This window comes from Vitis riparia, chromosome 19 (assembly GCF_004353265.1).
Source record: "Vitis riparia cultivar Riparia Gloire de Montpellier isolate 1030 chromosome 19, EGFV_Vit.rip_1.0, whole genome shotgun sequence".
NCBI classification, from domain to species: Eukaryota; Viridiplantae; Streptophyta; class Magnoliopsida; order Vitales; family Vitaceae; genus Vitis; species Vitis riparia.
In genome coordinates this window covers 8135708-8151569 of record NC_048449.1, presented here as the reverse complement: position 1 = coordinate 8151569, position 15862 = coordinate 8135708, and the positions used below count along the sequence as shown (strand labels likewise).

The 15862-nt window shown below is 36.8% G+C and overlaps 3 protein-coding genes across 3 annotated transcripts; all 3 read left to right on the top strand.

The window, feature by feature from the left end:
- Positions 1-244: 244 nt before the first annotated feature.
- LOC117908529 (probable serine/threonine-protein kinase WNK11) lies at positions 245-2640 on the top strand. The gene is made up of 3 exons (XM_034822159.1): positions 245-348; positions 994-1497; positions 1900-2640. The coding sequence occupies exons 1-3, from the start codon at positions 346-348 to the stop codon at positions 2287-2289; spliced, it is 897 nt and encodes a 298-aa protein (XP_034678050.1). The 5' UTR covers positions 245-345; the 3' UTR covers positions 2290-2640.
- A 3423-nt stretch (positions 2641-6063) lies between these two features.
- Positions 6064-8147, top strand: LOC117909416 (probably inactive leucine-rich repeat receptor-like protein kinase IMK2). The gene is made up of 2 exons (XM_034823463.1): positions 6064-7249; positions 7349-8147. The coding sequence occupies exons 1-2, from the start codon at positions 6109-6111 to the stop codon at positions 7996-7998; spliced, it is 1791 nt and encodes a 596-aa protein (XP_034679354.1). The 5' UTR covers positions 6064-6108; the 3' UTR covers positions 7999-8147.
- A 2658-nt stretch (positions 8148-10805) lies between these two features.
- On the top strand, positions 10806-15740 carry LOC117909214 (heterogeneous nuclear ribonucleoprotein 1). The gene is made up of 5 exons (XM_034823156.1): positions 10806-11089; positions 11207-11329; positions 11650-11876; positions 12149-13349; positions 15091-15740. Exons 3-5 carry the CDS (start codon positions 11655-11657, stop codon positions 15102-15104), a joined length of 1437 nt encoding a protein of 478 aa, XP_034679047.1. The 5' UTR covers positions 10806-11089; positions 11207-11329; positions 11650-11654; the 3' UTR covers positions 15105-15740.
- Positions 15741-15862: the final 122 nt, after the last annotated feature.

The following is a 15862-nucleotide window of genomic DNA, read 5'->3' as shown; positions in this document are numbered from 1 at the left end:
TTTTGTAAACAACATGAACATATAATTAAATCATTCCATTTTTTTTTTTTTTTCTAAATTGAAAAAAAAATTCCATAGAGAGTTTTATTTCTTTTTATTCTTAAATTTTAAAAACAAAAACAATTTTCCAAGAAGGGGGCTGAGGTTTCCTAATCAAAAAACAAGTCATTAACCATACAAGTTGAGACTCTAACCAGAGTTAAGTCTCTGTTCCTCTTTGAACCCTATAAATGACCGTCCTCAAAACCCTTCGCTTTTTTATGCTTTCTGCTGCTTCTCGTTGCTTTTAAAAACGGTGTCTTTGCTTTGCTTTGGGAAGCTTGAGGCATCGAAAAGCTGCGGTTTATGGTAAGAACAATCTCTCGTTTGACAAGCGCTGGATTTTGGTGTTGATCTCAACGTGGGTTTGATTTCCAATGAGCTTGTTCTGTGTTTTCAGCGCTTTCTTTTTTTTTTTTTTGGGGGATAAAGATAATAGCTTTTTGTTAGGTTTGAGCTTGTTTGGATGCAATTGTACCTTTGGAGGGGGTTTGAGTTTTGATTTAGATTTTTGAGGAATTCTGGTGATTTGCATTGTTGTTTCCTGGGGGTTTTCAGGTTTTGCGTGTAAATTTGCATGCCAGGTTTTGGATCTTGATTTTGATTTGTGAGAATTTGTGATGATTGTAGTAGTTTTCAAAGTGGATTTTAGGGTTTTAAAATTATGTATTTTTACTGATTTTTAATTGATTTTTATACCATTTTGGATTTCTGCTTTGATTTACGAGAGTTTATGCAGTTTGTATGGTTTTGACAAGTAGATGGGCATGCATTTTACGGGTTTAAAAGATTCTGTAGCATGATTTTTGGATTTTGATTTTGATTTTGATTTCTGAGAATGTCATGATTTCTGTAGTTTTTTTTCATTGTTTTAGGGTTCTGACATGTAGATGTATATGCACTTTATTGGTTTCTGATTGATTTTTTTTTTTTTTTTTTTAATTTTCATTGAAGATGCCAGCGGTGAGCCCCGATCAATCTGATCGGGATTCAGAGCCGTTTGTGGAGGTAGATCCGACTAGAAGATATGGCCGGTACAATGAACTGCTTGGCTGTGGTGCAGTGAAGAGGGTGTACCGTGCTTTTGATCAGGAGGAGGGCATAGAGGTGGCTTGGAACCAGGTGAAATTAAGGGCTTTTAGTGATGACAAGCCAATGATTGATCGGCTTTTCTCTGAAGTTCGATTGCTCAAGACTCTTAAGGACAAGAACATCATTGCTCTGTACAATGTGTGGCGAGATGAGGATCATAACACCTTGAATTTCATAACTGAAGTGTGTACATCTGGTAATTTGAGGGAGTATCGGAAGAAGCATAGACATGTTTCCATGAAGGCACTGAAGAAATGGTCAAAGCAGATTTTGAAGGGTTTAGACTATTTGCATAGGCATGAACCCTGTATTATTCATAGGGATCTCAACTGCAGTAATGTCTTCATCAATGGCAATGTGGGTAAGGTAATAAATCTTCTCTACCCTCTGTTTGTTGTCTGAGAAAATTACATGACTGACTAAAATTTTTAGTTTCATAGTTTACTTTATTAGCATCTAACTCCCTTTATTTGTTTGCTAAGAAAGTTGAGGGAAAGGAGAAAACTACTAAAATTTCTCAATCTAAACAGTTTAGCATTGTTTTAGAGCATTCTGGTTGCTGAGAAAATTAGTGAAAAGAAACAAAGTTCTGAATTTTGTAATTCATATTGTACTAGCATCCAACTGCCCTTGTTTGGGTGCTGAGTAAGCTGAGGGAAAGAATTAGAAAAAAATGCTAGAATTCCATATTTCAAATATATTCAAGCATTTGAATCTTGATAGACTTCAGTATAAAACTTATTGTGATTTTTTTCTGTGTGAAAATAGGTGAAGATCGGTGATTTTGGATTGGCAGCAACAGTGGGGAAGAGCCATGTAGCACATTCAGTGCTTGGAACACCAGAATTCATGGCTCCAGAGCTATATGAAGAGGACTACACAGAACTAGTAGACATATACTCATTTGGTATGTGCTTTCTAGAGATGGTCACATTAGAAATCCCATACAGCGAATGTGACAACATCGCCAAAATATACAAAAAGGTGACATCTGGGGCTAGACCTCGGGCCATGGACAAGGTCAGGGACCCTGAGGTGAAGGCATTCATCGAAAAGTGCCTGGCAAAGCCAAGGGCAAGACCCTCAGCTTCAGAGCTCCTCAATGACCCATTTTTCCATGGAATCGATGATGACGAAATTGACAACAGTGATAGTTAGTTTGTTCATGCTAATCTACATCCCTTCAAAAGTATTTGCTAGGCCATTCTTTGGTTGTCCTTTTTCACTTCTTTGTTTTGGGTTTGTTGATTGATAATTTGGAGGGATATGGGGGAGGGTGGGGGCTATGGCTTTCAAATGTTATTGTTTTGTTTGTTTAAGAATACAGAAACGGGATAGGTTTGAAGGGAAAAAAGGACACACATGGGGAAAGTTGTGATTGACTTGTGGAGGTGTCTGTGTTCTTTTGTAAATATTGTTTTCACACGTATATATTATATGAATTTAGGGGAAGTGTCGGATTTCTTCTTCCAGCAAGCAATTGTATTGTTTTCATATCATTGAGATCAATATTTTATTCTTCTGTTCACATTACCACTTTGATTTAAAGTTCCCACTTTGTTCTGTTTGAATTTGAATTCTGCATCTAGGCATGGAAAAGGGAATTGAACCCTACCAGCCACAATGCATCAAAGTGTTCATATGAGAACTTTGAAGATGGAAATAATGTGCAATTAGAAGTTTTTAGAGTATTGTAAAAGCAAAGGAAAATGAAGGGTAAAGTTAAAGTCAAAGGGAATAAAAGGGTAGGAGGCTTGTGCCAACGGCCAAGCAAACAATCAGCAAATATTCAAAGCGGGAGAAGTGGGTGTCACTATAGACTTCGTCTGTCATCCTCTTCTGTCGCACTCAAGGTTTGTTGGGAAAGAAATGGCAATGTGACTAGGTTTCCATTTCCACAAGACAAATGAGAAAAGTCCACTTGTGCTGCTGACAGCGAATATTTAATAATATATCCAAAATTAGGTCGGTTTGGGACCTTTGTGTCATGGGGAAGTTCTCTTGAATTTGAACAAAAAGGATGAGCATGGAATGAAAGGAATGAATGTCAGAATAAAATATGTGAAAGAAGAGAACAAGTCTTAAGCTCAATGGATGATGGAAGTGAATTTGGATTTGGGTTTGGATTTGGTGGACACAATAGGATGAAGATGCTACAACCCTAATGCTTTTCACAATGGTGGCCCAAAAAAATAGCAGGGGTTGTAAACAAATTGGCTTTTGCTAGAAGGCCTGGAAGGTAGCATCCTCCACCCACGAAAAAGGCCATGCTTTAAGGTGAAACTTTTTGCCCTTCAATTGAATTGCACACTGCACAACCACTGATTCAGATTAGTCATTCTGCATTTGGAAAAACAATGAATTAAAATGCTTTAGTGGAAGTGGGTGAAGGGGTGTTTGTTTATTTTCAAGAGTTGGCAAACAGACTTCCCAGTATTTTACCTAAAACAGCTCATGATTTCAAGAGATTGCTAGGAACAAAATTCAGCAGGTTTTTGCACCTCTAAATTGTATAGACAAACAAAATCAGAAAAGAAGGTAAGGGGGTGTTTGATAAAATTTAATACTTATTATTTAATGAATTAAGTTAATTTTAGATTAAATTATATTTAAATTGTTAACTTAAAACTTCTTACTTAACTCTTACTTTAAATATTAAGATTGTTTTATAAAATTAATTTAAAACTTATTCTAAATTATTAAATTGACATATTTATTCTTATGAATTAAAATTAAGGTAAAGGAGGTCGAGTAACAATGAATGTGATAAAACAGTAAAGAAAATCATTGAGGTAATTAGTTAAATCGAATAAAAATATAAAATAAAGATATGAACTTAAAAATAAATTAATTATTTTTTTATTTTAATTCATATCCTTAAGTTATTTTACCAAATATATTTAATTTATTTAATAAATTAAATTAAGTTATTAAATTACTTTAATTTATTAAATTAGTTTACTGAACACTAAGTAAGTAAGGGATGCTTTCAAAAGTAAAAGTTAAGATTTGCATAGGAAATTGATTTTCCAGAAGTGACTTTCCTGGGAATCATAGAATGTGTTCCCGGAAAAAAAAAGGGACAAGATTCTTCATTTGTTCCAATGGCTGGTTGATGTTTCCAGGGAAAACATTTTGCTTGCTTTTGGTCAAGAGACGATGAAAGAGATAGAATAAAACTGATTTTTATGGAATCATGTAACGATCGGCATCCAACCATGTAAATATTGTCCGTTTTGCCGAAGAGGATCCCTTTCTCCCTTATCCAATGTGGATGTCACAAACCAAGCCTTCGTGTAGACGAAAAGTAGTTGTTAAGTACAAATTTTAGACCTCTATATGTTGGTGGTGCGTGACCTTCTGGAAACCAGACTCGCTGTTCTCCGGATCTCGCGATATCAAATGGGGACTACTTCAAGCCTTACTAGTGCCGTCGGGCTCAGAGATGAGAACTGAGAAAATGAGCAAAAGCTCTCATCTGGGAAGATCCCCTGACTTGTTCGGCCATTGCCATCCGACCGAGCATGATACCGTTTGGGCCTCGTTCTTTACACACATCTTGGCCGATGAGTATCATCCAGCTATACGTGCAAGCATTTAGACCTTCGGGCGCTGTGGCACAGTTCGGGTTTGGTAGTTTCCAACGGGTCAAGATTCGTTGGCCCAATAAGCACTTGACCCGATAGGCTGCGCTATCCGGATTCGGTAGCCCAAAGGATGACAAGTTTGACACGATGAGATAACATGATTGGAAGACAATATGAATACGATTTTGTGTCTGACTGTTCAATCCATTTAACCTATATAAAAATATTAATTTTATATATTTAAAAATTAAAAAATATTTTTTAATTATAAATATCATATAGATAAAAAAGTAAATAATAAATAAATGAAAAATCAAAATTCTAATTTACTTTTTATGTTATAAATATATTATAATTAAATTAATTAAAAATTTTAAAATAAATTGAAAAGTTAAAAGCAACTAAAAAGCATTTTAAAATAATATACTTATGAATTTAAAATAGGTTAAATCATGACTTAGAATCATAATAATGAATTCGAATTGCATTAATGGGTCACTATTAATCCAATTTCAATCATTTATTGAATGAACCATGATGTGTTAGTAGATTATTCATTCAATGAAAGTTATGTTAGATATCTATACATGATAAAGTACATTATTGTGGGTCAAAATCTTATAAGCTTAAGTTTTTAGGAAAATTGGTTGTTCAGTATGATATTAGAGCCTTGTTCGGTGGAAGATCGAATGATTGTGAGGGTTAGGAAAATGCCTCTTGCTTATTTTTGGCCCAAAGATTCTAGCTCAAGGACAGATTCCATGCAAGGATAGGACTTGTGTTGGGATGTCCAATTTTGATGAAATTGTGCAAAACTATACAGAAAATCTGAGTTCAGATGTTCCAAAATACATGCTTTGATGACTCCAAATTCCCTATCATGCCTCTCCTTGTTTATGATGTTGTCGACAAATTTCCTTCATCCAAAGTTCTATACAGCTATCACTGTGATGCTTAAAAATAAAACCGATGAGTCAAACCGAATATTTCCAATGATTATGCCCTATTTTTAAAGGCCTAATGACTAAATACCCTTTGTACTGTTGTCAGTAGGCACAAAACAAAAGAGATTGCGTCAGTTTCACAGCTGGAAAGGACTTCCAGGATGGTCACTTTGTCGTGTCTCATTGTTGATGGGTATATTTTTTAAGGATTTGAGACATATTATCAAACAGAGACAGTAACAGACAAAGAATTGAACATTTGAGGCATTGGTTGTGTCAAAAAGATTGAAAGAACATAGAAGAGAACTTTGGAAATTCAGGAGGAGATACCCTAAGAAAATGTGATTGATGATGAAGTATTACTTCAAGTTTCTGGCTCAAAATACCATTTAAGAACTTGGGGAAAAGGATCCATTATCACTGAACAAGAACTAATAGCTGCCAACATGAAGAGCAGGCGAGAATTCAATCTGGTTTTCAAGATGTTGATATGGGTTGTGTTCTCTTCTCTTTTAGTCATGGTATGTGAGGGAGGTCAGTTGCTGAAATCTCAATTCTTCTTCAACTTCATTCAAGCTGTTGATCCTGAAAATATACTTGGGATTGGCTGGAATGGGTCGCTGCCACATCCATGTATGCTTCAGAGGAAGGGTGTGAAATGCAATTCTCAGGCCGAGGCCATAGTAGACATAAGGCTTGAGAACTTGAACCTTAGTGGGATAATTGATGCAGACTCCCTTTGCAAGCTCCCATTTCTGAGAGTTGTCAGCTTGGCAAAGAATCTCATCCGGGGAAGCATTCCCGAGTCCATATCACTCTGCACAAGCTTGACTTATTTGAATCTGAGCAGCAATCTTTTGAATGGGAGTGTGCCTGGGGCTCTGACTGGTATGAAGAATCTCAGGAGCTTGGACATCTCTCACAATCATCTTCTGGGAAAAATCCCCGATTTCGACAAGCATCTGTATAAGTTTTCCCTGAAATCAAATGAATTCCTGGTGAATGAAACCAGGAGCTTGGTGACCATGAGCCAAGAACCAAGCCCAGAGCCAGAGACTTCAGAGGCTAGACATGGAAAGGGGATTAGAATTTGGGCAAGCTATGCACCAGTAGTTGTCTGCATTGGATTCTTCTTCTTGTTTGCATTTTTTGTGAACAAGAAGGCTGTAAGATCAGCAAAGGAGAAGGAGATTCTGAAATCACTTGGAGCATCTCCTCTGAAAAGTCCTAGAACCAAGACTACAGATGAAGTGAAGCCAGAAAAAGCATGCTCAGAGCTTGTGTTCTTTGTTGGGGAGCATGCAAGGTTTAGACTAGAAGATCTGCTAGAGTCTGCAGCAGACTTACGAAGCCAGAGCCTTTGCAGCAGCCTATACAAGGTAACACTTAAGAATGATGCAGTTTATGCTGTCAAGAGAGTGAGGAAGTTGCAGGGATGCTTTGAGGAGTTCGGTCAAACAATGAGGCGGATCGGGAACTTGAGGCATCCAAACATTCTACCCCTTGTCTGTTACAATTCCTCCAAGGAAGAAAAACTTCTGATATACAATTACCAAAGAAATGGGAGCCTCCAAACCCTTCTTGAGAGTAAGTCATCAGAAACGGGAGCCTCCAAACATTCTACCCCTTAACTGGAGATGTCTTTTCTTCCCATATCTCATGGAAGTTTTTCTTGGTTGTTTTCAGATTATATTAAGGGAAAGAGGGAGTTCCCATGGAGGCATCGGCTGTCCATAGCCTGTGGGATTGCGCGGGGTTTGGACTTCATACATCAGAAGACTGATCACTGGGAGAGCATCCCTCACGGGGGTATCAAACTTTCAAACATCCTGTTGAATGAAAACGAGGAACCTTTAATAAGCGAATATGGATATTCAAAATTCCTAGACCCCAAGACAGCTTCCCTCTACTCCTCCAATGGTTACACAGCTCCAGAGAGAGGTTTATCAGAAGCGGGAGATGTGTTCAGCTTTGGGGTGATTCTCCTAGAGTTGCTAACAGGAAAAACTGTGGAAAAGAGTGCATTAGACCTCCCCAAATGGGTGAAGTCCATGGTGAGGGAGGAATGGACTGGAGAGGTCTTTGACAAGGAGGTTAACAGGGCAGCAAAGCAGTGGGCATTTCCAATGCTGAACATCTCCCTCAAGTGTGTGGCACATTTCCCTGAAAACCGGCCATCTGTAGCAGAAGTCCTGGAGAAGATAGAGGAGGTGGTGAATGCCCAGGGAGACAATGATGCCTCACCCGATTCTTCCATTGAATCCAACTACCAAGATGGCTGTTTGCTTCACACTGTCATACCAGAAACCTGGGACACACCAGGCTCTAATAGCTGAAACATATATGCACTACATCTATTTTTTCTTTTTTTTCTTTTTTTTTTTATGTTCTTTTTCCCTCTGTTTCAGAATAACTTTAGCTTATCCTCCACCACAGAATTTTGAGTTTCAATAAAATCTTTCTGAGCCCATACTGTGAGCATAAATCAGAATTAGAAGAAAATGTATATTTATCATTAGGCTGGGCCTTTGTCATGTTACATTGGGCTCTGTCAACACATTTTATAATTAATTATCATTAGGGTCATTAGGCCCATTGATTTGATTAATCCTACAATTTGCTCAGCATGTTTCTGGATCACAAATTTCCTGGGATAACCAGTGCTATTCTCCCCAATTTGAGGTTCCATCTAAACCTTTTTTCCTATCAAATATACACAAATATGTATAGATTTTATGAGCAAAATTCACAAAACATGTGATTATGACAAACAAATATTCCTTTTTTTGGATTGAACCCACAAGGGCTAGTTCATTGAACACATAGCATGGGATATACAAGTTTGGACGGTGGGGTCAAACTGTAGGTCAGTCTCTTCATCCACCCACCAAAGATGCCCTTAAAAACGGGGATGGGAGGTCAAAAATACCCACAAAGGGAGAAAGCAGAACCAGGGGCTTGAAGCTCCAATCAATGGTGGGGACCTGCCTTCACTCTTTGAGGGGGGTGTGGGTGTGGGTCAACCCACCAAACTAGTGGCCAATTTTGATGTGTGTCCACATCCAACAGTCATATCAGATGGTGATGTATGATACCCAATACTTGTTCAACACACTGGATCATTTTTAAGATGGGAACTGCCCTCCTCTCTTCTCTCATGATTCATCATTCATCTACCAATCTCACCATGTGTGCCCCCCTGTTCTTGATGGCCCTTTTGTCTTTTCATCTCAATTTTCACACCCACATTCAAAATTTTCTGATATTTTTAGAATTAAGTTGCAAGAAAATATGGAATTCAGAAATCATGACTTAAAAAAGTATGCTTTTCAATAAGCATAATAAATATTTTTCAGGTTTTTTTTTTTCTTTCAAATCATATATAAAATAATACAATAAATGGGAAGGAAGCAAAGAGAGGTAGGTCAAAGACAGTGGGACTGTGGCACAAGCAATGATGAAGAATTGGTAAAAATAAGGGAAGGCCAAAATAGTGACCTCTCAGTAGGATCCAAGCATTGCTAAAGAAATTATGGAATGAAAAATGATCATTTGTCCACCCATAAGAGTGAGATAAGTGAGTAGTGATTTGGAATTTTCCCCTTCTTACATTGACTTGGGGGTCCTTTAATGACCTAATTGTGTCCCCATCTCCCTTCATGGTCTCATCTTTTGTTTCATCATAAAGTTATTTGAATTTTTGTACTCACCATTTCTCTTTAACCTTTTCCTTACACTAGTGAAATTACACTATAATTAAAGTTAAAATAAAAAAGCAATATTTGTGACATAAAATCAAAATAATCCAAAAAAAGTAGCCTCCGTGAAATTGTAAATTTATTCTTAAATCAACCAAAATTAACCTTATGCTATTTTTAGAAAAAAGTGTTTCGATGCTAAATGGGTAAAAAAGTTGAGTGAAGGATACTTTTGTCTTGTTTTACAAAAATGTGGGTCATTTTTGTAAAATAGGGTTATATGCCGATATTTTTAATCAAATATCTTTTAAAAAAACATAAATAATGAAGAAAATCAATTTAAAGGTATGTTTAAAACATTAGGATATATAATAAAAACAAAACTAAACATTTGAATATATTTTCTTGAAATTTACTCTATTTCTTGTCTGATATTAATAAATTTTTTTTATCTTATTATAATTTTGATTCCTTTCTTACTTTGAATTTTTATTAAACCGATATTTAAGGTGTAAAATGGGTATTGGATTTAATTAAGATGGAATAGAGTGACTTGAAAAAAAGAATGAAGAAAACTTGATATACAAGTAGTATGCTTGGGAATGAAGACAAGGGAAACCTAAAAATGGAAGACATTCTCAACTAATCTCCACAAGTAGGAGGTGTTGCACTCAAAGTGAAATGAACTCAAGATGCCAATCAAGATGAAGAGAGTAATGTTTACAAAAGCTAATTAACTTTAAGCTAATAGGGGATTGAAAAGAGAGAAAAAAAATGATCAAAACCCTACAAGTTGGAAGATGGATGGCCACTAGTAAAACAAACTATGAAAGTTGATCCACCAATCTAGAATGAATTCAAGGAGATTTCATTAAAAAGGATGCTTTAATTAGTCCAAATGGCTATGTTAAGAAAAGGAACCCATTAACAATTTAGTTGGAAGAGATTTATGGAACAAATCACCTTGTGTCAAATTTGTGGAATCCAACTAAATCCATCACCTCATTCTCCATCTTCTTCTAATGTATATGTATATAAAATATTGAAAAAAAAAAGAAAAAAGAAAATGAAAATCCAACAAATCTAATTATTGCAATTACAAAATGCTTTAAAGGGAAAGAGAGACTATTAAAGAACATACATATATATATTTGAAATTGTTAAATATTGGGCAATTCATTTATTCATTAACTGTGACAATAATTACTAAATAAATGGTTTGGAAGTTATCATGGGGGAGAAAAAAAATAAAAATAAAAAGTAAAATGATTAAAAATGTGAAAATTATTTTTGATTTGAAAAAAAAAAAGAAAAAAGAGAGAGGGTGTAGATGGAATGTGGGTGTATGGGCATGAGTGTATTGGTTCAATATTTCCCTCTCTTCTTACAAATATCAAACACAAAAAAATCTATTTAAAAAAAAGAAAAGGAAAATCATCAGTCTCCTGTCATCTCCCCTTGGTCCTTCAAATATTCTTAGACCAGACACAGAGGATTGCCAATCTCTCTCTTTATATATATATTTCTCTCTCACCCATCTCAGCAACAAAATTTTCATTTCTTTTGATTTAATTAAGGGCAGTGGAATAACCAAGGAAGAGAGAGAAAGGTAGAGAGAGAGGGGGAGAGAGGGAGGCTTTTAGGAGCACCTCCTCTGTTTTTCATTATTGTGATGCCTCTTCTTAGATCTTAGTTTCTCTCATTTTCTCATCTGGGTTCCTCCCAAATGGTGAGTTTTTTTGCTTGTTTGTTTCAGATTGTCTGCGTCTTTGTTGATCTCCAACATATGGTTATCATTTCTGCATCAATCCCTGATCTGGGTGAATTTTGTTTGTTGTGTTGGCAGCGGTTCTGGATTGGGTTTGATTGGTGGATGAGGGATCCGATATTCCTGAATTGGATTTGAGGATACCCACTACCTATTTGATTGAGAAGAGGCTACTGGGTTCTGACCAAATTTCTAGATAAGGTACAGTTTTTTCTTGTTTCATTGTTGTTATCCGCATTTGGATCTGTTGATTACTGTTTTTTTAGCAAAAGGTTGCACTTTTCTTTTGTTTCCAAAATCCAACCTTATGTGATTGAAATTGGTTAGGATGTGTGGAGCTTGTATGGATTGAATTGATTTATAGAATTGAGATGAATTCTAGAAGAAATTGTTATGGTTATTTGTGGAGGTGGTGGGGTGTTTTTGTTTGAATTTGAATTGGGCAACCTTTTTTCTTTAAAGTGGTTTGTTTGTGAGGTTGATATGATTGATTGATGAGGTGATTTACTGGTGGATTGCAGAAAAGATGGAATCAGATCTCGGGAAGCTCTTCATCGGTGGGATTTCATGGGACACAGATGAAGATCGTCTTAAGGAATATTTTAGAACATATGGAGAAGTGGTGGAGGCTGTGATAATGAGGGATCGTACAACTGGTCGTGCTCGTGGCTTTGGGTTTGTCGTCTTTGCGGATCCTGCTGTTGCTGAAAGGGTGGTTATGGATAAACATACGATTGATGGTCGAACTGTGAGTAGCTTTATTGTGATGAATCTAATTGGAATTCATTCGATTTTACTATCTGATTTCAGTTCTGATGAGAGCTAGCTTCTCCCAGAGATGCTTTTGTTTCCCTTTGGATATAATTCTGAATTGACATTTTTTATACCATGGCCAAGATTTAAATGATATGTTTTTTCTCTTGTTTGGAAAAAATCGGACAATTAAAAATTTTCACCTGGTTATGAGAAACTGTGGTCATATGAAACTATTTGATTTTCATTTTTGGTCTTCATTTCCAGGTTGAAGCAAAGAAAGCTGTTCCTAGGGATGATCAGCACCTTCTGAACAGAAACACCGGTAGCATTCATGGATCTCCAGGTCCAGGACGTACTAAAAAGATTTTTGTTGGGGGTTTAGCATCCACCGTTACGGAGAGTGATTTTAAGAAGTACTTCGATCAATTTGGTACAATTAATGATGTTGTGGTGATGTATGATCATAACACCCAGAGGCCAAGGGGCTTTGGATTCATTACTTATGATTCTGAGGAAGCAGTGGAGAGAGTTTTACACAAAACCTTCCATGAACTTAATGGCAAAATGGTTGAAGTCAAGCGAGCAGTTCCAAAAGAACACTCACCAGGACCCAGCCGGAGCCCTTTGGTTGGATATAACTATGGTTTGGGTAGGAACAACAACTTCCTTAACAATTATGGTCAGGGATATAACATGAGTTCAGTTGGAAGTTATGGAATCAGGATGGATGGTAGATTTAATCCAGTTGCTAGTGGTCGAAGTGGGTTTCCTCCATTTGGTGCTCCAGGTTATGGAATGGGTATGAATTTGGAACAGGGGTTGAGCCCGAGCTACAGTGGGAATTCTAGTTTCAGTAACAATCCTGGATATGGACGGATATTGAACCCTTATTATAGTGGCAATTCAAACAGGTACAGTACTCCTATTGGGTATAATGCAGGTAATGGAAGAAGCGATTCCGTTTTAAACTCAACGCCTCGGAATGTTTGGGGAAATGGGAGCCTTAACAATGCCACAAACCCTGCTAGTCCTGGTGCTTACTTGGGCTCTGGAGGTGGGAATTTTGGAGTCTCATTTGGAAATGGTGGGGCAAATTGGGGCTCTTCTCCTATTCCAGCTCAAGGTGGTGGGAGTGCTCTGGGCTTCACCAGTGGAAGTCTCAATTATGGGAGTGGAGATAGTAGCTATGGGTTGGGAGGGGGAGGGTATGGAAGAAACAGTAGCACAGGTGTAGCTGCAGCATCATCATTCACCCCATCAACTGGGGGTTATGAAGGGTCTTATGAGGAGTTGTACCGCAGCGGTTCAGTTTATAATGATTCAACTTGGCGAACTCCCACATCTGAGCTAGATGGTCCTGGCTCATTTAGTTATGGACTGGGCAATGCAGCTTCAGATGTTACTGCTAATAGTGCTGAGGATTACATTGGAAGTTATAGTGTTGCAAATAGACAATCAAATAGAGGTAACACCTTTTGTTTATTTTCATAAGATGTTATTCTTTTGATTTAAACTTGATTTAGCTCTTTGATGGAAGCCAATAAAACAGAGATGCATTATAAACTTCAAATTTTGGACTGTTCTTCATTAACTGCAGAAGCAAAATTTCTTTCCTGAAACTTCAAGAATTTGATCACATATTAGTAGTCAAGGCATCTTTGATCGATCCGAAGTCTGACTAATTCACTGAAGGTTATTGAAGTTTAGATCCAAAAACAGGGAATATGTTGTCATTTTCCTTAGATCATGATACTGGTGACTTCAGATTCTGAACTTATTGATGCTTCAAGTCATAGGAGTTTAAAAGAGAGGATGCAGAATATATTGTTGCTTTTAGCTGATAAACGTAGTTTTTAAATGATATGAGCTTACACCAAGTCACATATTTGGTGCTAAAATCCTTTGATGCTGGTGCCTGGCATTATGAAACACTCTTGAGACATACCTCATACCTTGAGGCTCAAAATGCAAATGCATGTACCTCATATGGTAACAAATATCAAGGTGCCTAAGAAGAGAAACTTAAGGGAACCCCTTTACAACATTTACATCCAGAGATTTTTTTGGTCTCTGTTGGGGTGCAACAATGCCACTCATAAACCTGGGGATAGGTCACCTAAATGATGGTGGTTGAATGCCATAAAGGGCTTGGCCTACCCTCGCTAGACACCAATTGGTTTTCAAATGAGATGGTCGAAGCTTTATCTAAAAATTGGTAGTGAAGCCAATGGTCATGGGTTCAAGCCACGGGAGCGTCATGTTGGGAGAGGGATTGTTGGTATGCAAAAATGCGGTCACCCAAATGTTGGTGGTCAATTGCCATAAATGGCTTTGCCTACCCTTTCACTAGACACTAATTGGTTTTCAGATGAGATGCTCAAAGCCTAAGCAAAGGGTATTATTTTAAAATTTTAATTAACACTTCATCTGATATAAACATCCCTTAAGACTTATATTTCCTTAAGAGATTTAGGGCCACTAGCATATGAAGTAGTTTTTTTTAAATTATGTCTAACTATTTGTTAGATCCCAACCTGCATTGTATAAATTACTGATGCAGGCTAAGCTTTCTTTCGACATTTTGATTTTCCCAGTAGAATCTTAGAAATGGTATACCTTAGAGATAATTTTAGCTAAAAGCTTTTCTTCTGCTCTTCATCCATCATAAATCGAGACAACTTTTTATGAAATTTTTCCTCACAATATGAGAATTCCTGATAATGCATGCTTAAGCATAAAGAACTAACAACAATAACAACTATCACAACAAAACCTTAAATCCAAACTGTTTGGATTGGATAAATTAATCCATCATTCATCTCTATCCAAGGCCAAATGCTCCATTAAGTAAAAAGACTATCTAGGGCCATCTCCTCTGTTAAATTAAAGGTTGTTATGTCCTTTCCACATGTTAGTCTTCCTCTCCTCAAGAGACAACAGAGAGGCCTACCATCGCTTCAAAAGTGGATGCCTGTTTCACGTCTTTTAAAATTTTTGCTCCTTATAGCCATGACTTTGGGTTTCCATGCCTACACATGCCGCACTTGTTTGTTGATTTAAATTGGTAAACAGATGGGTTCATACTGCTTTTGTTGTATAAAGTTTGTATTAATTGGATAATCATTTGGATTTGGATACTGCAAGATATCTTTTCTAATGGTTTGCTAGTCTTGGTGTTTACTTTCTTTGGTCAATTCTTGTTTCAGGAATTGCTGCCTAGGAGATTCGTAATTTGGATATCTAAAAAGGTAATTGTAGGTGAAGAAAATCTGGTGAAACAGGTGAAGAGGACTGTGAATTTCATACATCTCCCTCATTAATATACTTCAGCTTATAAAGGAAATTGATCATATAGAGCTAACGAGGGTTCTTGATTTGAAGTATACAAAGTCAGAGAGAAAGCAGTTTACAAGGGATTTTGTGTAAGGTTTGAGATTTGAATTTTCTTCCTTAACTTAGGTTCGTTTCTTGGCATTTGGTTGAGGTGTAAAATCAGATTGCGGGATATACTTGGAGAGATTGTTTCCAATTATTGAATCGTGCATCTCTGGTGAGGCGTGCCACCGGTACTACATTAAATAGAGTTCTTAATTTTTGAATTTTTTTCCCTGCTGTATTGTCCAGCAAACTTGCTGGTTCTTGTCCTTATATTTCCTTCTTTCCTTTCTGGGATTTGATTTTTCTCCAAGATTGTAAGCGAGGTTCTGTTTGATTTACTAGTGTGAAACATTAGAGGGATACCCATCTAGGTTCCCTATTAAATAAGTTACTAAATTTTCTGATTCATTTTCTGTTGGAAACTGTCTGTTCAACACGTTTAACCTTCATTTATATATGAAATGGGTGTTTCTGGTTCATTCCTGATATGCTTTTGCTGATCCCAACTTGCCCTATTTCTTCTCCTAACAATTTGGCTTTGAGAACAACTTTCACATTACAAACTAGTACATAGCACATTTCTAGTTAGGTGCCAACAAC